The sequence below is a fragment of the Caloenas nicobarica genome, chromosome 7 (genome assembly GCF_036013445.1).
Source record: "Caloenas nicobarica isolate bCalNic1 chromosome 7, bCalNic1.hap1, whole genome shotgun sequence".
NCBI classification, from domain to species: domain Eukaryota; kingdom Metazoa; phylum Chordata; class Aves; order Columbiformes; family Columbidae; genus Caloenas; species Caloenas nicobarica.
The window spans coordinates 34,836,842-34,859,890 of NC_088251.1; the positions used below are offsets into that span (position 1 = coordinate 34,836,842).

General features: G+C 40.8%; 1 protein-coding gene across 5 annotated transcripts in view; it reads left to right on the forward strand.

The window, feature by feature from the left end:
* The window catches only part of TET1 (tet methylcytosine dioxygenase 1), a 71,264-nt gene that overhangs the window by 12,739 nt on the left and 35,476 nt on the right, over positions 1 to 23,049 (forward strand). For 3 of the 5 annotated variants that reach the window (XM_065639454.1, XM_065639455.1, XM_065639457.1), the window contains exons 3-6: positions 4,035 to 4,085; positions 17,391 to 19,923; positions 21,174 to 21,264; positions 21,861 to 21,954. In XM_065639454.1, coding sequence (XP_065495526.1) covers positions 4,035 to 4,085; positions 17,391 to 19,923; positions 21,174 to 21,264; positions 21,861 to 21,954 — 2,769 coding nt within the window. The remainder of the gene's footprint in view (positions 1 to 4,034; positions 4,086 to 17,390; positions 19,924 to 21,173; positions 21,265 to 21,860; positions 21,955 to 23,049) is intronic. The other 2 variants (XM_065639456.1, XM_065639458.1) reach the window with 1 other exon arrangement.

A 23,049-nucleotide genomic window follows, 5' to 3' on the forward strand; every position in this document is an offset into this window, starting at 1 on the left:
ATGGGAGTTATCTCTTCTCGTTCTAAGTAAACAATGCAGAAGTCACAATGAAGTCAGTGAGGGCTATGTACGTTAAATGGTTGTAGGATAGCTGGTGCAGGTGTTTGCAGTCCATGTGTGCTATTTAAAAATGATGTTGTGATGGTTTTCCTTAAGAATATATGTGGATTTACAGTTACAGCGGGTGCGGTCTGGCAGAAGCTGTAAGTATAGACCCAAGTGCATATTCCAACACACATGCCCATGTGTGCACAAGCATTCAACCATCAGAGAGTATCAGTTGCATGTTTGGAGCTGGTAGTAGTTGTGTTACTGTTATTTTCATTAATTCACACACAATCCAGGTAAAGATTTGAAAGCTACTTTGGACTTGAAAAATATCACTTAAAAATAATGTCCGCGTAAACCTTCAGTGATACTTCACCTTGCTGAATGTAATGGGTTTTGCAGGGATGTGACATCTTGAAAGTCTGGATAAAGTGTTGTGGGCTTGAGTTCCCAGCCTCTGTGTGTAGCAGAATTGTTATATGCAATGCTGTCTTCCTGAGGGATTCACACTGTGGCTGTTTGGTTTGGAGTTGGCAAAGAAAAATCCTAAAATATGCAGGGGGAAAAATTTTTTTGCATACTGAAATTTTTGAAAGAGCAGCCCAGAAGGTTTGAGTGCATAGATAAGAGTGTGATGCTCCCACATTCTTGTTGTCTGTTGTTTTCTGACATAGTATATCCGTTACTGAAGGCTATTTCACAGCCTTTTTTATTTTCTACCAAAAAGCATATTTAATTTGAAGAAGCGGTCTGCTTTGCTGCCACCTTATTTCCCTGTGTGTTGAGGCCGTCTGGATGCGTTGCAGAGTGGGGTGAGGATTTCTGAGGCTTCAAAACCAGCCTGTAGATAGGGAAGGCTTGCCAGGGTGCCTCTTGTAGGGTCTTGCCTGGGCAGGGAGCCCTCTTGGGGTGAAAGCATCTGCTGGCGAGAGCTTTAGCTTGTGTTAGGTGAGGGACTGCTAATGGTTTAGTGGGAGCTGGAGTCAACAAATGGGAAAAAAATCAAGTCACTGAGTGTAAGTGCACTGCATTGGCCAAGGTGTCTCGAGATGTCTTATTTAATAGCTGTAATCTGAGTAAGATGGAAATATTAAATAACAATCAAGGCCTGCTTGCTTGTGGGTTTTTAACATGCTGCTGAAAACCCAGACATATTTAAAAAGGATGCCGCAATTGGAGTTTGTTTGGGAACCTTCCAGTAAGCCGTTCCTTGAATGGAAAATGCTGATTTAACAAAGCTTTTGCAGCTACTATCTGTCTCAATGCAATTATTTTTGGGGAAAAGATTCTCAAGGTTCCAAACGAAATTTCAGCTTAAAAATGTGAAAAGGAGGAGAGAGAGTTGTCAGAACAGCTCGTGGTTGGGACACTTTGCCTGATACAGACCAGGGGCTTGAACTTTGGTCCCCCACATCCCATCTGCCTCCTCTTGAATTTTTGAAAGGTTTGCTCTGCTTTTGGAACACAACCAAATGTTGAAATATCAAAAAAAAAAAAAAAGGCAAAATGGAATTCTTGTTTTCTAGCCAGACCTAGTTATAATCAAGAAATTTAGACTTTGTGGTATTTATTTTACGATAGACTCCAGAATTATTTAAGCCAGTTCTATTTTAAAATGAGTGCGCATAAAAACACTCCTCTTGAATACGATTCTTGCAAGTTTTGTGAAGGGATAGCACGTGGGCTGGAGGGGTTTGGTACCGAGTGGCCAGGATGGGCAGAGCTGTGTGCAGGGAGTTGGGGGAACGCAGTTTACTCTTGTTTTACACACGTGTGCTCCGTGGGTGTGTAAAATAATTACAACTCGCACTTCTTTGCTGTTCTCTGTGATCCTGGGTGTGGACTATAATGCAGCCTAAATTACAGGGAAATGGGTTAGTTTAGGGTCTAGTTACTTTCAGAGTATGTGTTTAAAAAGTTGCCTCTTCACTGCTGGTTATTTTCTGTGCCAGTTCTTACAGCTTTTACAGAGAAATTTTTATTTGAAGAGGTTTTTTTCCTTTCTTGTGTATGAGGACCCATCCTAATGGGAGAGTAAACTTCCTGACTAACATGGAAACCCGAAACTCCTGCTGAAGTGCTGTCCAGTGCACACAACAACTTGGGGACTGAATCAAAACACTGGGCCTTAGGTTTCTAAGCAAACAAAATAAATATTATTTTTAATATTTTTTTTTCTGGACTGTAAAGCATCTTAAGTAGCCAAAACTGCAAAGAAGAATCAGATCACAGAGTATATCTACCTCTCTTGTTTTTATTATGCTTAAAGACCCTTGTAGACTTGTGGTATTTTGGGAAGACATTACAGATCAGTACTTTTGTTTTACCTGATCCTAAATCTTGTTTAATATAGTGCTCTGGTGCAACAAATTAGGAGCTTAAATTGGAAGGGAGCATCAGACAGCAAAATGAGCAGCACTGGCACCATTTCAGTGATTTGCACCAGTAACAGGTCAGGAATTACACTTGTAATTTAGCAGTAGATAAAGAAAATAATTTTTAATTGCAGTCTGTAGCTGCTGAAAAGATGTTCTTATAGTTTTTTCATGTGTAGCGCATAAATCCATGGCCAGCTTTCTGGTTTAGGTGTCAGCTGCAAATTGGTCCAGTAAATGGTTCAGTGACTAGTGGGGTGTTAGATTTGTGATATTTGTGATTTGTTACCCATTGTCTGCCATACGTGAGGGCTCGGTGTGTGAACTTGTGATAGCGCTGTGACCCCTTCGTCCTCCTTCTGTCTGAATGAACATTTTAAGCAGGTGGAGACGTGGGAAAATGATTGCATTTGATGTTTATACGGTGGCCTGTTCACATGGTGATGTTTGCAGCAGATGCTTTGCTGGGAGCGGCAGGGATGGGTGCAGACAGAGCCGTATCTGTGCGGGTATCTGTGCGGGTATCTGTGCTGGTTGCTGGCAGCAGGCGACGGCGGGCAGGGCTGTGCGAGCCGGCTGGTTGTGGAGCCCGGGGTGTGCGGGGCTCCTGCTCCCAGGCAGCGTTTTCGGAGGGGGCCGGTGCGCGCTGCACAGCGGTTCCCTTGGCTTGGGGCAGCTGCTGCAGGCCGCCCTCGACAGCAAGGGAGGTGCCGCTCCCTCGTTTCCACTCGTTTCAGGGTGAGCCGGGGCTTCCTGGAGGGCTTCACCAGCCGAGCCCCCGGTGCTTCCCACCTCTGTGCCCGGGGGGAACCCCGTTTTTCGCACGGGGGGCGCCCGGCCCCGTCCGACGCTTCGCTGCCTGTGCCCATGTGCGGGCGCGCGCACGCACACGTGCGTCTCTGCACGTGCGCGGGGCCCGCGTCCTCGCCTGACCCCGCGCGCCGCGGCCTTGGCGGAGCCCGAGCGCGCCGGGACCGCCGGGCCGTGCCCGCGCCTGTGCGCGGCGGCGCCGGCTCCGCGTCCGCCCTGCGCGGCGAGTCCGTGCCGCCTCTTGCCGGCGGCCGCCGCGGCGCCCGCACAGGAGCCCCTTTGTTTGCGCGGGGCCGGCGCGAGCGCGGGAGGAGGCGGGGGTGGGGGGGAGAGGACGCGCCGCGCGCCGCGGGTCTCAGCCGCCCCCCATTGGCTGGAGGGCCGGCCCGCGGCTCCTCGCGCCGGCAGGCGCGCCCGCGCGCGCGTGCGGGGCAGGCGGGGGGCGGGGCGCGGCGCGCGCGGCCGCCCGCAAGCCGCACGAGGCTCGCGCCCGCGACGCCGCCTGGAGGAAGGAGGGCGCCGCTGCGGCAGGAAGCAAGATGGCGGCCCGGGGGGCGCCGCTGTGAGGAATGCGGGGCAGCAGCGGCGCCGGCTCCAGGGGGGCGGCGGGGCCTCTCCCCTCGGCCCTCTCCGTGTGTCGGGGTGGCGGCGGAGGGGCCGCGTAGAGCCGCCGGCCGCCCTCTGAAGTGCCGCATGTAAAGCATTCTGGGTATTTGAGCAATGTTGCAGTTTGATAATAAAAAAATCGGAGGCGTCTGCCTTTGTGACCACAACTTATTCTGCAATTTGATGTTTTTTTAGGTTCTAACTGAAAACAAAAGGCCTCAGAGGAGGAAGCAAAGAGTTTTAAAGGTAACCGATGATTGCTTTAATGTTTATCTCCTCCTGTTTTAAGCAGCATTTTCTTGTCATGTAGCTGAGGGAGCCAAAGGGTTAAACCTCTGGGAAGAGGCGCTTTCCAGCTATTCAGGAGACTGGCTAATTTTAAAAGCACAGAACATGTTCTTTTTTTTCTCCTCTTTCTCTCCAGCATGTTGTATACATATTTGAATTTTTCTGCACGAGTCTGCAGACCAAAAGTTTGCTTTCCATTGCATCAAAGATTCACTTTTAATTTCCTCTATTCCTAGTTTCTTACTTTGGAAGGTAACAGTTGAATCTTGGTGGTGGTTTTAGTGTACAGATTTTATGGCATCTGAAATTTAACGTGAGAAGTCAATGTTATCATGCAAATCGAATAAATAGAAGTGGAAATTTTATGCATATGTTACTGTAGTTTTGATTTCCTTTTTTCTTTAAACTTTAGAACACTTCAAGTGAAACTGAAAATCTGTAAACTTACACCAGCCTTCAGTTTCACATGGTAACAGGTTTCTTCCAGGTTTTTAAGATGGCTATCTTTCATGGTAACAAAAGATTGGTGTTTGAAATGGAAATGCTTTGGTTTTTATAGCAAAATACAGACTTGCCACACTTTTTTTTTTTTAAAGTAACCAGTAGCACATTGGTATTGCATCTTTTGTTTAGTCTTTAGAATATTTTTAATAGAAGTTATTGTGTTGCAAACTGACATGTTAGAGGATGGATGGTGCAAATAAGATGGATGGTGTGTATAACATGAAGCTAAGAAAAATGAGAAAAAATGTGTTGTTAAACTATGTAGAACTATTATCTTATGCCAGCTAAATGTAATACAAGGTAGTTTAGTATTGTTTCAGTACATTAAAATTTCAGAAGTTCTTTGACATAGTGGATTTCATAAACGCTGAACATAGTGTAATTTTATTCAAAAACATCCCAATTTCTAATCAGTTTTGTCGTCGCTGTTACACATTACAGAAACTTGCTTGGAAGAGTTACAGTTTTGTAAGGCAAAGCAAATTTAAAAGTTAAGGTTGGGCAAGGAGCAGATAACCTGTTTGACTTGCAAGTACATCCAACCTCAAGGGCGTCTGTCTTTTCATGTGGGAGTAGTAGTTCAAACCAGCTCCCTGTGTGCTAACAGTAATTGCGATTGTACAACACCAGCAAGTGTTGTGGGGTTTTTTTTCTTGCATCAAATAAATTAATTCATTAAAAATTAGCATTTGTTATTAAGTCATGGATATACTTCTAATTATTCATTGTAATTACTGCTGCTTTTGTAACAGCGCACAGATGTAGTTAAAACTTCAGTGTGTGTTCTTTCTCTGTCTTGTCTGGGTTAGTTGATAGTACCGTGCAAAATAAGGACTGTTTGTGAGTGATTTATTTTTGTAACATGTAATTGGTGTGACACCTGTTCTGTCCAAGTGTGAAAAATCATTTTTGGAGGGTTGGTAACTGGACATGTTGTACCAGTCATCTGTCTACAATGGGGGTTCATAGTAGATCTTAAGAGTTTTCTCTTGAGTTCATTTTGCCACTGTTTCTGGTTCGATGGCAGAGCAGGTTGCAATGTAATATGATGCTGTTGTTCCTCTGCTTCCCAAAAAGCCTTCTGAGGAGTGTTTTTTCCCTTGGCTCTTAAATGGAAAAGGGTTTTCTGTTTTTGTGTGTGCACATAGTATCCTATGTTAGTCATTGGACTTGCGTTGGTCTCTGGTATGACTTCTGCTTTGTTGAATTGATTCTGCAACGTTTCTTCTTTGGTTTTAGGTACTGTTCTTTGTGTTTTCTAGTATTTGTTTTGTGGTGCTGAAGTGTTTTCCATAAGAGTTTGTTTGCATCCACCAAGTAAGGCATGGTACCTCTGAAGGTATCTCATGAAATGTCTGGGTTTGGGTTGGTGGGGTTTTCCTTTGGTTTTGCAGGGAAGGAGGGAGGTTGGTTGTCTTGAGTTGTTGCAGTTCCCTGTTACCTGCAGTAAGCTTAAAAAAAATTACATAATTTGTAGACTTCTTTACAAGGGCATTTTTAGAGATACAACATTCTGGTATGTTGATTCTCTTAACCTGGCTTCTCTTATTGATGGGACTGCCATGTAAAGTGGAATCGTCATCTATTGACTTATAACTTTAACATTCGGTTTAATGATCAGGAATGATTGAGGGAATCTGACCAGTGACACTTTTGAAATTTTAACAGAATATTTTTTTCTTTGGATTTTGCTTCAAATAGCATTGTAAACTTTTTTCCAATAATATAGGATTAGTGTTTTTCTCATTCTCCTAAGTTTTTGTAGATGCACATTTATTTACTTGGAGGGCTAGCACTCTTTCTAATGGCTCTTCTTAGGACCAGCATATTTTCTAATTCTTCTGTACAGAGTGAAAATAAGCAGTGCTTTCCTGTTGAAAACAGATTGGACAGGTATAAACATTAAAATTAAAAGTGATATATACTATTATACTCCACCTTTCCTTTACTACCTGTCATTTTCCACACTTGTGTTTTAGTGCTTCTTTCTGGTCATTGTAGGAGGAGTCGCTTAGGAAATTCTTCTGCGACATAAATACTGTATCAGGTTCTCCACGTTTATTTTGAAAGAACATCTGAAATATTCATCACTTCTAGCAAGCAAATGCTCATTGAATAGAGAGTCTTTGTGAGTTCATAGTAATGGATACTAAGGAAGGAATATACTCATGGTTTTTCTTACTGCTTGTGTTTTCTCTAGTTCAGCAGACACTTCTTTAATTTTATTCCTGATAATGGAAAGTCCTTATAGGAGGGACTCATACTTAAAAATTAATTTGTCTGTATTTCAAAAGGCATATTACACCCCCTTCTTCGCTTACTATCATTTTCCTTTTAGCTGTTCAGCAGTGTTCTCACTCGGTTTGGGCAGCGCACTGCACCTCTCCTCAATACTGGGGAGATGTTTGCAGTCAGGTGCAGGTTTATTAACACAGAACTCAGGAGAATGGGACAGCTGAACGTCATATAGACAGCAGTGGCACCGGTGAGGAAACCTCTTATGGATGAGAGATGCCTGGAGGAGGACAGTCTGTGATCTTTCTGTTGGGTGCTGTGGGGTCAAGGGTGCTGTTTGAGTGCCTGCAGATGTTTGCATTGATGGAGATTTAAAAAAGAAAAAAAAAAAAAAGAAAAAACCAAAAAACGAAAAAGGAAGACACTGTGAGAGAGATCCAGAATAATATATGCAGTGCTAAGTGAGTATTATAGCTGCATGCACATTCTTTGTTCTTTGACTGATTCTGTTTGCGTGTTTATGCATAAACACTGTAATGGTGATGGTGTGCGCCAGTGAAGTGCCAGAGGTGCTTGCTAACTCTGTAAAATCTGTTCAGTTTAAGCCAAACCAAAAGCCAGAGATGACTCAGTATCTAGAACTGTTGGTTTGTTTATAAACATCATATTAGGAACCAGTGAAAGTTTCATTTCCATCAAAGCTACAAATATATACTTGAGCACTCTCCTAATTTTACTCCTCTGCACATACGAAGCGTAGTGTTTTTTTCAAAAACAACTTGAAAATACAAAGTTAGTTTGGCAGACCTGCTGTTACCCTTTATGATGCCATTTTAGTTCTGCTCCTTAGAGAAATTAAAAATACACCCTTTTTCAAGATCATATAGGTGTAACTGCTAATGTTCATGACAATGCTTTGAGTGAGCATGGATTTAACTGATTTTGAAATCTATTCTAAATTACGGTGGATATTTTTAGTGCAAAATATCTGCCAGAATATTTAGCTGGAAGAAATTAAATTTTATTACTTTTTTCCCCCCCTTTAAAATAAGACATGAGCCAGTTAATGGATGGAATTGCAGTGCAGTGGAATTTTACAGAGGAAGAAGACAGAACAGTGTTAATATGAGTTGGAAAGGATGTTGTCCAGACAATAGTTATCTTATTCTTTGTGTTTAATGGGACATTATCACCTTGGGATGTATTTATTCAGTAAATACACCTTAAAATTGCTTTGAGTACTGGTTGAAAGTATCTGTCTATTTCTTAATGTGCCTTTTTGCTCTCTTTTATTGATAAGGAGAGTTTACTTTCGGTATGTGAGTGGCCTACACAAACTTTTAAAAATAAGTAACTTACCTGTTAACTTAGTTTAAAAAAAATGGGTTTTTTTTCTAAATAAATGTTCTTCTAATTTTGACCTTTTTCAAGCTGGGCGTGTGTCTAAATGGGATTACATTTTTTTTGCTCTTGATAGGCTCGTGCACCCCACTTGATGTGAGCAGACATGATTAGGGCTGTAATGTAGTTGCACGCTTCCACGTGCAGCCTTTCCAGCACTTCCACGAGAATGCGCTTGCGTGGACATAAGAAGCACTCCCATATTTTGTTTGTACAGCACTGCTGAGACTACTCATGTACGTAGATGTTTTTTTTTTTTAATGGACTTGTAACAAAGAAGGCTGTTGTAAATGGTCTGTAAATTATTAATCTTACTCTAGTAATTTTCTAATCCTTAATTTTTCTAGCTGGTTTCTGGGGGAGTTGAAGCGTCTCCCTTGTGGATTTTTTCCTGTGGTAGGATGCAGAAATGCTCCCTCGCTTCAGTGCTGCTCCCTCTCCTGTCCACCTCCTCCTCCTCAGGACCCCATGCTGCTTCCTCAGCAGCACCATCCTGCTGCTCTTTGCCCCCGCAGCCCAGCTCTCCAATGTTGAGGGAAGAAAGGGACACTGGCCTTTGAGAGGAGAGCAGGGAGGAGTAGGTTATTTTTCTGTTTTTAACTCCTTGGTTGCTGTAGCAGAGTAGTTGTGAGGGTCATGTCACTCCTCAGGGAACGGTGGAGGCAGAGGCACAATGAGGCTGGGAAGTGTTGAGTAAGGCCAGGCTGAACCTAGTGATGATAGAGGTTTTGGAGAGTTTTTGCGTGTTTTGGATCACTGTAGATCTCTGCTGTCACTGTGTCTTCCAGTGTAGTGGTGGGTTGTCTGGGAAGTGGTGGAGCTTCTTAAAAAGGTAAAAAACAGGTTCGTGATCAAAAATATCATAATCAGTAAAAATAACAGTTCATGGGAAGGAAGGAAAACGTATATGTGTAGATGAAGGTCAGATGCGTAGGTATATTGTTACATTGTCTAGGACTTCTTCAAGAAGTTACAGCATTACAAAATAAACACTAATTTCCTATTCCAGGTATGTTGTTTTCTTGATGTTATTTGTATTCACTGCTGAATTATGAGCTGTACTGAGTGCTTGTACTTGCTACATGTAATGTAGGCATTGAAATAATTGAGATGGTTTTGCAAATTCTAGAAATCTGTTCTCAATGTTTGCTGTTTATCCATACATTTATAGGTAGATATATAGAAAATGCTTTGAAAATGGGCACTACTTGTTTAGAATCCGATACCATATTGCTAAGCAAGTTTGATGTAGGAGAAAACCAGTGAAAAGCCCCAAACTTACTTTTGTGGCACCAAATTTTCACTTGTGGTTTTTTTTTTTCTTTTTGTAATGTTATACTAAGGTTTTTATATTTAGTGTTACTGAGTACAAGGAAGTTAATTTAGCAGATATTATTGCAGCAGACTTCCGCATTGACATTAGTAGGAGCCTCACCTATGTAGAGACCAAAAGATTTAATTCCTACTAAAATAAATTTGTAATTATAGGATTCTGTTTAGGAGGCAAGAAGAATCCATGCATTCTTACAAAGGTATTTTCTTTTTAAATGTCAAATACATGGAACTTAACCAATATCAAGAAAAAAGAAAACAGGAGTTATGCGTAAGGAATGAACAAAAATCACTTTTCATTAACCTATGTAGAATTAGTATATAGAATATATTTGGCTATCCTTGTTGTCCTAACAGCTTTAATGTTAAGCCTTTTGGAATATTAAGATTTTTCAAAGCTGACTTAAAATTGAGTGGTTTGTGTCTTGACTCTTGACTGAATTCCTTTTTAATCAGTGTTTTGTTGGTATTGTCTGTATTATATCATAATTTGATACTCTGTAGTAGATTGTTCTATGTTTAATTTACCTAAAATAACGGTTTTGCTGAACTTGTGAATGAGAGGAAAAATTTCTGCATATTTAAAAATGTAAAGCATTTTCTTTTGTGACAGATGGTCACTGTCTGAATTGTGCAGTGCACAGACCAGTGTTGCAGTGCTGCTCCAGGACAATGTTCCTGTGATTCCAGTATGGGAGTGAGAGTTGGTGTTCCTGTGAATAGAAAGTGGAAGTTACATACAGTGTGAATTCCACTTTGAGCTTTATTTAAAACCATAGGTGTGCTAGCTCTGGTAGAGACAGAAGAGAAACATCACTTGCCATTCTTTAGGCTTTTTTTTCCTCATGAGAATAAGCAAAACACAGACACGCAAAATCCTAAATACTGCTGCAGCCTTGCAGCTTGGTGGCTTAAGTAATCAGTGTGACTTTTTTTTATCTGATTTACCTTTAGCTGTTCCTCTGACATACCTGTCAACAACTTTTCTGTTGCTAAAGAGTATTAGTTATTCCTTTTAGTCTTGTGACTCCTCATCAGCTTTAAAACCAGGCTAGAACATACCCATTCCCATGGATGAAAGTTGCACCAAAGCACCCAACAACATGCTTAAAAGATTCTTTACTTTTCTCTGCCCCACTGCAAGAATGTGCACCATAGTTCCAGTCCAGACTTCTCTGGCCTCATCTTAAAGTCATTGAGTCCTTTTATACTTTTGTCTGCTGGAACAAGGAGCCTTCTGTTATCAGCTTTCTCTTCCACATAGCCACAGTTTGTGGCTTTTCAATTTACTTTGGTAAATTGCAGAGTGGAGAGTTAACTTGAGGCTTTCACTTCAAGATGTTTCAATCCTTTGTTGTTCTCGTGGTCCTCCAAGCCCTCTCCAGCATATCAATGTCTTGCTTGAATTGGGTATGCCAGAACTGGATGCTTTATTCCACTAGCAGGTGCAAAAGTGCCAAGTACAGGATAGAAAATAGCCCATCTTTTCCTAATTATATTGTTATTTATGCACTTAAGAATCTCACTAACTGGTTTGGCCATGAAGTTGCAATAGGAGTTTCTATACTTACTGCAGAGTTGATTATTGACCATGTTAATATCCTCCTGAAAAGAATTGCTTTCTAAGATGGAAACCTGCATTTTGTAAATATAGTCCTCCTGGCTGCTAGATACACAATGTCACATTTAGCTGTACTGAAATGTGTGTAGCAGCTGGCTTGCCAGTTAATTTAGGAAGCATCATGTCATATGTTTTAGTTATTTGCTATTTTTCTGTCAGTATTTTACCGTTCTTTAGCATCACTGCTCAAAATGTTATCTATAGCTGTGATCTGTTTCCTGAAGACCCCATTACAAACACTGGTGATTCCCCATTTACAGTTAAGGGCCAGGTAGTGCTTTCCTAATGCTATGGTGATGGTTTCATAAATGAGTAGACCACAAGAGACAAACTGGATGGCTAAATTTGAAGACTGAATTTCTTTCATCTCTGCATTCGAGTTAAAGCACATTAGGGGAAGGTTGTGTTATGGAATACATATTGCTGCTGATTGTATCGTTTCTGTTTTGTGGCTTTTATTGAGTGTTGTATTTTCCAGAACTGCCAGTGTCTCTTTGAGTGCTTCATTTCAGTGTTGAAGGCAAATAGTTAATTCAAAACACCAATTAAAAATAACCCAAACCAAACCCAAACAAAGCAAAAACCACCAAGCACTATGGTTGTTTGTGTTTGCTTCTGTGCCAGAAAAAGTGCTGTAATGTTTGGGGCTATTTTCTTTGTGAACACGTCCACTTGTTGGGTGCCTGTGTAGGAGAATGTGGTGTCCTTCTCAGTGTATTTTTTTTTTTTCTTGCTCCTGTTCGTAGCTTTCACAACCTAGAGCTCAGAGTTGATGGAAACAATTATTTGAGTTTGTGGCTGAAAACACCTGTGTCCAAGTAGTAATCCAATAAGTACACTTCTCTGGGGGTGACCATTTGAAGCCTTTAGAGCCAGAATTCGTATCGTATAGTTTTTGATTTTGTAAGTGCATCCTTTAGGGTCTGATACTGTAGATCCCCTTTGTAAATGATCTCACTGAAGTTGTTTCACAAGGTGAGCAGGAGGACTGTGGTAATGCTGTAGAAAAGAAGATGAAGAGAACAAAGATGTATAGACTTTAGGGTCATAATGTTCTAATTCCCTATGGAAAGACAAGATAAGGAACTTTTCTGGTGGGAGAGCTGCCTAGTGTTTGAAGAACACAGCAAAGAGGATATAGATGGAGATGAAACTGAGAGGGAGAGAGCTAAGCCGTAGCTTGGAGAATGTTATTTGCTGTTGCATCTGCAGATGTTAAAAAAAAATACTATCAACCAGAGCAGACTTTTCAGCTGTTGTAACATCCAGTGTGAAATTTTACCTGCTGTGATGCTCAAGTTGGTGGATTTGATACTCAAAAGCGGGGGAGTTGAGAGGGAGGGAGGGAGATCCCACCAGGAAGGTGTGGGTGTCATGAGTAATCTCTGCTGCGTGTCCCAGGTCACATCATTTTCTCCACATTTGCAGAACCTTTTGTTCCCCTGAGTTTCTGTATAAACCAGCCTCTCTACTGAAACTCGTCTATGTCATTTTGAAAAGAGTAGAGGTTGTTTTGATTTCAGTAGCTTCTAAAATGCAGAATTATTACCTGTCCTGTCCCTCAGTCCCATCTGTGAACACTGTTCTCTTGAGAAACCAAGTATCTTGTATATGCAGGCTGTGTTACATTAATAAAGGGCCCCAATCTATTTGTCTGCACAAAGACCTATAGAAAATGTGCCTTACCTGAGCCGCTGTAGAAGTGCGGTATACTAAGAGACTGTTTTGTGTGTGGTGGTAATTGCTTTCTGCCTGTTCCTGGGAACATGCCCCAGGTCGCAGCTTTGCCTCCGCTCAGCTGCTCTGCTCTCTGCTGCAGCCTGCTCAGGAACCCCGCTTGGGCAGCAGCTTACAGCACGGTGCTGTTGTCTGTGGTGTGGGAGTCAAACACGAAGCAGTGTGGTCTTAAATAGAAGTTTATCCTTAAATGTGTTACTGTATCTGCATTCGTTTGGGAATGCACAAAAACTTGGTTGTACCTAGGAGATGGTGTGTGCTTCCCACAGCTTCCCACCTTGCGTTTATCTCTGCACTATCCAGTGCATGACTTTCTATGTAGCGCTCAGCATATGCAACTGTTTCTCCACACCTGTGCTGCTTGTCTCCCTGTCTCCTGTCCATACCTTATCTCCTTATCCCTGTATGTTGGTCCTGTACAGTGCAAGTCCTGGATTCCGCTGCATTTCTGCATGTCCTGGGGAGGAGATGCTAGGGAGTAGGAATAAATTGCACAGGAGTAAAATTGCCGCCGGTTAGCTGCTTTCCTATCTCTTAGTGAAGCAGTGACATCTGACAGTTGGACCATGAATAAAACACCACGTTTGAATGTTAGATGAAGGATGTTTAGGTTTTTTCCCCAAACAGTTTTTCCTGAAAGAAAACTTCTGTTGCGGTATTTGAGCTCTGAGGAGCTGCCAGCTCTGTGCCAACGTGGAAGGGCATATGGGTCTGGCTATGTGGCTGCAGACGCTGCAGCGGGATCCAGACTTACCCATTGTACTGCGGTGGAAAAGAGATGCAAAGTGCAAGCGCTTCTCACCCACTCGTCCTTTTAGGTTGATGGATGTTGTGACCTTGGAAGAACTGCCTTTCGGGTCATCCTGGTTATTGGCACAAGCTAGGAGGTGCAAGTATTTTTTGATCTGTTGGGAACTGCATTCTTCTGGGGACCTGGGCAGAATCCTGCGGGGAGAGCTATTTAGGGGGATGTGGCATTGGTTATCATGTAACTTGTCACGACTTGCTCCTAGAGTCATTTTATCAGTATCAATCTGGGCATTATCTGTTATTTCTGGTTTAGGGGAGTGATTGTTTCTGGTTGTGTCCTTTAGTACAAAATGTGTTGTTGCCACCTATAGAGGTTTGAAACAAGAGACAAACCTGTGGCCTGCTCTCTGTTGTACAGAAGGTATGGAAGTGTCTTTAGGGTGACTTTAGCATTATATTTTGATTGTGAATTGGTGTACTCTTTGCATTACCTCAGAGGCAACTTGTGTTAAAAAAATTAATATTACAGTCTGACCCTTTTCAGAATGAAATTATTTCCTTTCATGTGTGCTGGAAGCATAAGCTAACAGGGTGAATTTGTGTGTATGTAAGAGATATCTGGTTGAAGTTTAATACAGCAATGGCTAGAGCAGACTGTACTCAATGGTTCCTCTCCTAATAGCACTAACTACTGCAGAGTCTAAGCTCAAGCATGATTTGTTAATGTTTTATGGCTCAAGATAGAGTAGTGCTCTCCTTAATGAGGAAGAGAGGAAATTACTTTTGTTGATCTGGTTTATCCTTCACCTTTTCATTACACTTGTGTAAAAGCTTTAAAAATCAATCAGATCAGACTTACGTGCTCAGCGTCCAGGAATTTTAAGACTCTTGCTTGGAATTTTGAGTCCTGATTCAGGACTTGAAGATAGGTTGCTCCTAGATTATTCAGCTGCAAAAGGTTTTTGCTGAGCTATTATTTTTGGCCTACCACACTTATATTGAGAAGAATCAAATGAGCTCTGCCCCTGCTAGTATGTCTGCATTTCTTTTTTATGTTGAGAAACAATAACTTCACATTTTAAACAGAAAAGGGCACTGGAAAGACTGGTAACAGGAAAGAAAGAAGTATTTTTTAGAATTAATTGCAGCTCAGTAACATATGAGAAAAAGCATAGTGCTCAAAAGCAAGAAAGTTTGATTTAAAAATATATCTGATTTCATTATATTCTTTGTGCGGAAAAATAAAATATGAACCAAATCATGCTAGTGATAGGATTCTTCTGGTTCTTTTTTCTTCCTTGTTGCATGTGGGCAGCTTCTGGTAATGTTAGTGGAAATTATGATGTATGAGGAATAATTTTATTTTAAAAGTAATCCCACTTTACTGCTGGAATCATTGGAGTCTTATGGGGACACACCACTGTACCTGTGCACTTCTAGCGGATTAGGGAATGTCCTGAGTGTGTTTGAGTGTAGCAGCACATTTTGGTCAGATGGAAGTATTTTATTGAGGAACAACATAGTTAAGAGAGAAATGTGGTGACATTTTTGCACTTAGAGTGCTGTCGGTGAACTCTGTCAGATCTCTTCATCTCTGCTGATCATGAATGAGTCCTCTTCCTTCTCCCCGCCCCTGTTGCTCTCAATTTACTGGACTTAGATTTTTTTTTTTTTTTAAATGTAGTGATTGACACCCTCTAAAATTGAAGGGAATACGGAAATGTGTTGTCATGTTGAAAACATATAAATGCTGGGGAATTATTTTAATCTATTTGCTCGTATCTCCTCAGCCACCTAATTGTCTAATTAAATATATTTTAATAACAATTTTATATGGTTGGGACAACTTTTAGACTGATAGAGATCTTAAATATACTTTTGCTGAAGAAAAAGCAGCAATTTCATATCTGAGTTTTCTGAAGTTAAGGTAATTGAAATGAGACTTTTGCACAGGTATAGGATTGTGGGTTTTAACTTTTGAATGGTGGCCCTTTACAATATTTTCTGGCCTGCATTTACCCCTGTTAACCATAGACCTGCTTAATGGCTTTTGTGGATCCCTTAGAAATTGCTCAGTGTTCCCCTGGGTCTGTGGATCATTAATTGAAAATCACCAGGATCCAGGGGAGTTCAGGCTCACAGACCGTTAGTCAGCCTCTGTGTGTAATGAAAAAGCATCAAATAAGGTATCTTTCTTAATGTGATTTCCGTAGGTTTGACTTAGCTGCAGAGGTGCTGGACATGTTTTTACATAGCATTTCCATGACGGTTTGTGATGCCTCTCATAATATCTAGGGCATGCTATGGATTCACAGGGGGTTTTTTTGGGGGGGGTTGCGAGGTGAACACTGGGCTCCAGATGGAGCTGGGTCCATATGCCTTGTTCTGCCTGGGGCTTCTGGCAGTTCCATCTCCATCGTTATGATTAATCATAAATCTGTCTTGCATTTCTTCTTCCAAGTTATTTTCTCAGAGAAGTTCATGCACTTCAGTTGATGTGACCACAAAACCATGGCCGATTGTTTTATATTAAATGAGGTGCTATTTTCTGGGAACTGCTAATATATGTGGTGCCAGTGTATGGTTAATTAACCAGCCGTATTGCTTATATCTGATTTGAAAAGCACTACTGGTTTTCTTGCTAAGTAGAGCTTAAGGCTACAGACCATTTAAATATCTCTCAGATGTTACAATAGGATTAAGTACCAGCACAGTCTATTGTGACTTATAGTTATTTTTAAAAGAAATAAAAATAAAATTTGATTAACATAATAAAAATTGGATTCCTGCCTTTATTGATGTTTCTGCCTGAGTTCCTCCCCCGCTTTTTTCTTTCAACCTAAGTTGCATAACTCCTTACTTCATATCCATAATGCTATCTTAAGACCTATATACATATTATTTCCAGGACGCAGTATTCTGACGCTATCTAGATTTTGACATTGTTTCAACCACATGAATTGTATAATATCAGTGAAGATGAAGAATATATTTAACTGAATATTAGAATTTAGACTTTACTAAGATGCTGTTAAGGATCGCTTACGTGAGACTTAGTTACCATCTAAATACAGAAGCTGAACACAGTGTTTAGTGGGTAACCCTCAGGTGAGCTAAAGTTAATCGGCTTAATACCCATTTTGGCTTAGGTTTTGTCATTTTTTTTAAAAAAACCTTGAAACTAAGCCTGAAAACCAGCCATTCTAGCTAGAATGTCCAAGCAAGTGTCGTATCAGTTTATTGGTTTAGCCAAATCGGTATATTTATACCAAGTTACTACCAAACTGTCTGTGGTAGGAGCTTTTCAATTTCAGTGCTTTGAACTCAAGGGACAGTTTCATCTGCTTACACAAATTCATTAAAAATTGAGTCTTCAGGTCTGATTCTAAATGCTAAGGTCTTTTATGTGTTCATTTCTTTAGTCTCCCACCACCACATACATGTGCTTTCTTCCTCTGTCCCCTCAACAGTGGGGAAAAATAGCTATAAATATGGGTAGGTCTTTAGGCTTCAGGGGTTTTCATGACTTCCTGGTTTTTTTTCCGATGTCTGTGCCTGTGCTTAACAAGGATATTCCTCGTATCTGTCAGAGTAGGGTTTAATTGCTGTAAATCTTATGCTTATTTTTAATGCTTTTGAACAGCTGTTACAACAATTTTTTTATTATTCTTCTTATTTTATAGGCAAATTTAGAAAACAAACCAGTAAATGGCCGCAGACCAGAACTCATGGAATGCAGTATATGTGGTCATGGTGAAAAATACAGGGTGAAAACAAACCAAACAATACCCATTGAAAATGTGCAGTCTAAGGAGAAAGAAAGAATGACAGGCTTAGAAGCTGAGAAGTGGGCACATAACGAGAAGCCATGTTTTGGTGTCCATGTCAATGGAGATATCCATGGAACGGTGACAGGCAACGAACACTTGAAAAATGCAGAAGACGGCGAAAGAGCAGTCTCTCCCAGTCAGTTAGCTGAGCCAAAAAAAGCGTTTGCACAGACCATCAAAAATGGCATAAAAACCCTACATTATTCACCACCGGAAGCAGTTGCTTCGCTGAAAAAAATATCTGTAGAGGAAAGGACGGATTTGACAAGCAACTCCCATATGCAATGGACGAAGGGTCCCAATCTGAATAACATAGTAAACACTCTGACGACTGGTGTTGGCTGTCTTCATCCAGAAAAACAAGGAAATGTGTTAATGAAAGAGGAAAACTGCACTTGCAGCATCTTTGAGGACTCTAAGTCAGTTTTGCAGACGGGTTCCATTTTGGATCTGCAGGGAAGCTTGTGTTGTCCTCCAGTGCCAGAAGAGGAAGCACATGGGGGGAAGGATGGCTTTGAAGTACCTGATGCAGAGACACAGCATGAGGACTCTTCCCTCCAGCAGACTTTTTTGTCCTTGATTAAAAACAGAAATTTAACTGTAGAGCAGGTTGTAGCTATCGAAGCTTTAACAAGGTTGTCTGAAGCCCCATTAGAAACAACTTCACCAACTAAACCGGAAAGTACCGAACGTACACAGGAAACAACTTCCAACTTGCTCCATAGTTCTAAAAGGGAGATCTCATCCTCCTTCACATCTTCTGCGTTAAAAGAAATCAAAGACACTTACTTACAGAATGAGCAACAGCTCTTGGCTCACTGCACTCACTCGCAGAAGCCACTCCCTAATAAGGCAGTGTTGTACAATGGCCAAAGTTCAGTTTCTGAATCGCGTGATAAACCTGCCAGTCTGGCTGGCGAGATGTGTACATTACAGCTGTCTTCGAGAGACACCAAAACTTTATCTGGCTTAACATCTAATGCAAAGTCATTTTCAGGATATACTGCCAAGAAAAATTATACTCATGATCCAGTCGCCCTTGCACGGTATTGCAATGCTTCATGTAATGCCCAGCAAACGAGTAACAAATTGGAGACTCTTGGCCAGTTAGAGCAAAAGCCAACCTGTAATGATTTGAACTTGGAAGGTAGTTCTTTGATTAAGGAAGGAGGAATTCACAGCCAGGATGAAGAAGATGTAGCTACACAACTAACTCAGCTTGCGGCGCTAATTGAATCAAACCAGACAAATCCAGAGCAGAAGAATGACATAAAGGCATCACTGCTTAATCTAATATCGCATGAGAGGCAGCCAAAATATAACCAAGATGTGTTGCAGAAAAAAGAATCTGTATTTTTTAGGCATAATTATAGTTCCTTACTGTTAAAGCAAAAACAGCCAACAAATAAAAAAGGAAATGCTGTACCATGGAAACCAAGACACAAAAAGAAGCCTCAAGAAGCACGCTATCAACAAAATAATCAAAACCAGCTAGAGCTGTTGTCATGCCAGCATAATGAGTTACAGGACATTTGGATATCATCAAAACTGCACAAGCTTGGTCAAACCATGCCACAGGACTCCAGAATAGCTCCGTCTGAAAAAAAATCTCCAAGAACCAAAGTACAGAGAGCACTGAATCAAAGTACTTTAGCATCACAAGAAAAAACTAGACTATTTCTCCCGCAAACACAGATAAAATTTCATAGATGTTTACCCGAGGTACCACAAGAGAAAAAAAAAGATAAGTTGTTTGGCTGTGAAGTGGTGAATGAGCAAATCAAAGCTGCAGGCTCCGGTGACCCACTAGGCATTGATCCACTGAAAAATGAAGCTGTTGCATGTAACCAATACAGCGACCTGCCCTCCCGTAATCCTCTGGCTGTTTCACAGTTGAAAACAGCATCCTTATTGAACAGACCAACTGAAAACCTACAGATGTTTACAGAAAAATGCAATTCTCAGGTACAGCAAACAGCGAATGTCAGTCAGACGCATCCTTTGCCTCAAACTTTTAACCAGTTGAACCCGAGAGCTAACGAAGTGCGTAGCGAAGACAAAGCCTGCATTCAACTGGGTGCTGTCGAACAACAAGTAGATCCCAAGTCGCAGGTGCTGCCTGTTCCCCGCGGTGGGGCCCAGGTAGCAGGTGCTGTTGAAGCTCTCAGGAACATGGAGTGCGCGGGCGAAGTGACCGTCCTGACGTCAACCAGTTTGGGTACTGACCACCCACAGAGCACAGGTGACTCAGGTTGTTCTCCAGCAAAAAACACGCTCAGCAGTTTTCTTGAATCACCTATGAAGTTTCTTGATACCCCTACAAAAAACTTAATAGATACACCTACAAAAAAAGGACAATCTGAATTGCCAACTTGTGACTGTGTTGGTAAGTCTTTTTGTGAACTTTTGACTGTGCCTTTCAGAGGGAGGTGTGTTCATGTTGCTGCCCTTAATGTGGGGACGTGTACTTGACACTTAGTTGTTGCAAAAGGATCAGTGTTTCACCGTTAGGAAATGGGAGGAAATTATTTTTCCCCTTTCTGTGACTTTTACCTGGTGCTCTTTCGTCCTGCAAAGCACAGCAGAAGTGAGTATTTTTGGTATTGCAACTGGCAGGTTTAAATTTAAACTCTATTTCAATTTAAACCCAGGAGGAAAAAGGTGATTTTTTGTTTGTTTGTTTGGTCATCGCTGACTTGAGCTCTTTGTGAATTTATCTGCAGCATGTCAGGTTGTGATTTTTCTGGCCTAGAAGTAGCTTTTGCCTGAGATGGTCTGGGCAAAAAATTCCCAGTATATTGTCATTGTTGCCTAAATGCTGTTAGATAAGCGGCAGGGTGTAGCTGTGGGTGGTCTTGTTGCTGTCAGTGTTGGTCCTGATGACTGATGTGAGTTGGCCATGAAGAGCCCACGTCAAAGGCTTCTAGATGCCTTTCATCGCAGAGAGCAAAGGGAAGGTGGAGTTCAGGTGAGGCCACGTACCTAATAATTGGCCTTATAGGATGAGATGTCAGACCAAACTCAATATTGAGGGTTTTGCAGATACAGCTTGATTGATGGTGTTAGACATGCTGCATTTTCAGACTATCAAAGCGCACAGATGGAAAAACAAGTTAGAGGCTTAAATTGTACACAGGCAGATTGTTTCATCTTTGCTTTAATGTTCTGAATCAACAGAGTGCTAGTTAAGAGGCCTGGATTATGTTTTCTGTAGTATATGACTATCAGTTGTGGGTTTTGGTTTTGTGGTGTGGTTTGTTTTCTTTCCCTCAATTCTCCTTTGTCTAAAATGAATTAATAATGTTTTCCTACCAACAAGGATATTGGGAAGCTTAGTCAATACCTGCTAACTCCTGTAGTGAAAATTTGTAAAGAATGCAAAATATAACTATTATTAGGATTACTTTATAACATAAAAAATACGAGCAGATTAATAGGAGGAAACAAGTACAAAATAATTTTGATGCCTCTGAGGAGAAAAATGTGTCATAGTCTTTATTCATTACATTTCAGGGTCAAATTTTATGTACTGTAATTTAATTTGGAAGATGTTTCTGTAAACCATTTCTAAGCTTACTTGTAGTGAGGTAAATAAATTTTGTATGTGTCACCTTGATTTTCTCAACCTGCTTACAGAGCAAATTATAGAGAAAGACGAAGGCCCATATTACACACACCTTGGGACAGGACCAAGTGTTGCTGCTGTGAGAGAAATAATGGAGAACAGGTGAGGAAAATTCAGCATTTAATACTCACAGTGTTTTTGACTGTCTAAACAGGAAAGAAGAGCTGTTTGAAATAAGGTGCTATGTTTAGCTTTGTTTTTCTAAACCTTTTGCAGTACTGATTTGTAAAGTGTGTTCCTGTTCAGATGTGCATGAGGAGAGTGCTAGCATTTAAGCTCCAAACTCATGTGTCTCTTCTGAGCACTTGCAGCTTTAGGGTTGAATTTCAAGTGCAGTGCGTGCCCTGCAGTGCCACTGAAGTCAACAGGAAGGAGAGAGATCAGCAGCTGGCAGAATTAGGTTTTCTAGTGTCCTACATGCAAAGAAGCTGTGGCAAACTGGACGGAAAGGTCACACTAGTGACTAAATATGCTAGGATTTACATGCAGATAGCATTTTCTTCACCAAATAATGTTTCCTAGGTAGAAGCTTGTTATCAGAAGAGAGATGTCCAAAATTACTCTTGCAAATAGGATTTTAAATTTAAAACTATTTTTTGACATTATAAATATTTTGTTTTCTTGCTTTATTGAAAATGTTTCCTGTTTTAAAGTGGTCTACAGCAGTTTGTTTCACTCCTGAACTTTTTTTAATGCAGGTATGGAGCAAAAGGAAGCGCTGTAAGAATAGAGGTAGTGGTTTATACAGGAAAGGAAGGAAAAAGCTCTCAGGGGTGTCCAATTGCCAAGTGGGTAAGTTTTTATGTTACAGCAGTAAAGTTGTTTTGTGTGGTTTTTAAATATCACGTGCTGTGCAGTCCTTGATCTTAAATGTAATCTGATTTTTAATGAAGATCTGGTTCTTCATTTGATTGATCTACAAGTCTGCCTGAATGATGAAGCCAAGGAAACTTTTTAAAATTTAGAATGTGGTGCTATATGTTATGCTGTGGTTTGAATGAGTGTGAAAGAGAGGTGCTTAATAGAGCTGGCAGAAATTACCAAATCAAGGGTAAGAAGACCCTGACAGTATCCAAAGTTGGAGTGTTTAGTGAAATATGCTATTGGGAAGTGCTAAAGAAAGAAAAGAAGGGGATGGTTCCTTGGGAGAGTTAAAAAACTACCCAGTAACATTTTTTCAAATGCTCCTCAGTTGTATGAACACCAGAAGAAAAGAGTGTGATGGGTGAGGAATTTTAATCTCATGCCATGGATTTAACTACTTTTTTTAAGGAATCAAACTCAGTATTTCGAAATGTAAATGTTACGGTGACAGTTTTCACCAAAGTCTTGTCTCGCGTTGCTTCATATTAGCCAGAAAATGAGGCGGCACACAAGCTCCAGGAGAGGTCTTGGAAAGAATTGATTGTCCTTAATCTTTGCAGAAGCCACCGAGGGAGGCGAAAAGTAGACTGAAAATCTTGTAAACTGAGTTTTGGAAAACAATGAAAGAACTTAGTTGTTAAAAAAAAAATCGCTGTATTTAGGCATTTCAGATTTGATTGAAAGAACGATGAATTGTACAGTTGGTAGACTATTTGTAACTACATGACAAAAATAAGGTTATTACATATTGTACATTAATGGTATTGCCTGCTAAACATTTACTGCTTATGTTTGGAACACTCAAAATCTGTTATTTATACTCAACACATAAACTATTTTTCAGAAAGGAATCCCGTATGCGTATGTTGCTGCAGCTAATATTTAATAACAAATAAGCATCCAGGAAATGAAGATGATAAAACTGATGTCATAAACAACTGACCCAAAAAGAACAGAATTATTTTTATCAATGTTTCAACTAAATAACCCATTTGGTTTTAAGAGGACAGGAGTTAAAGATCT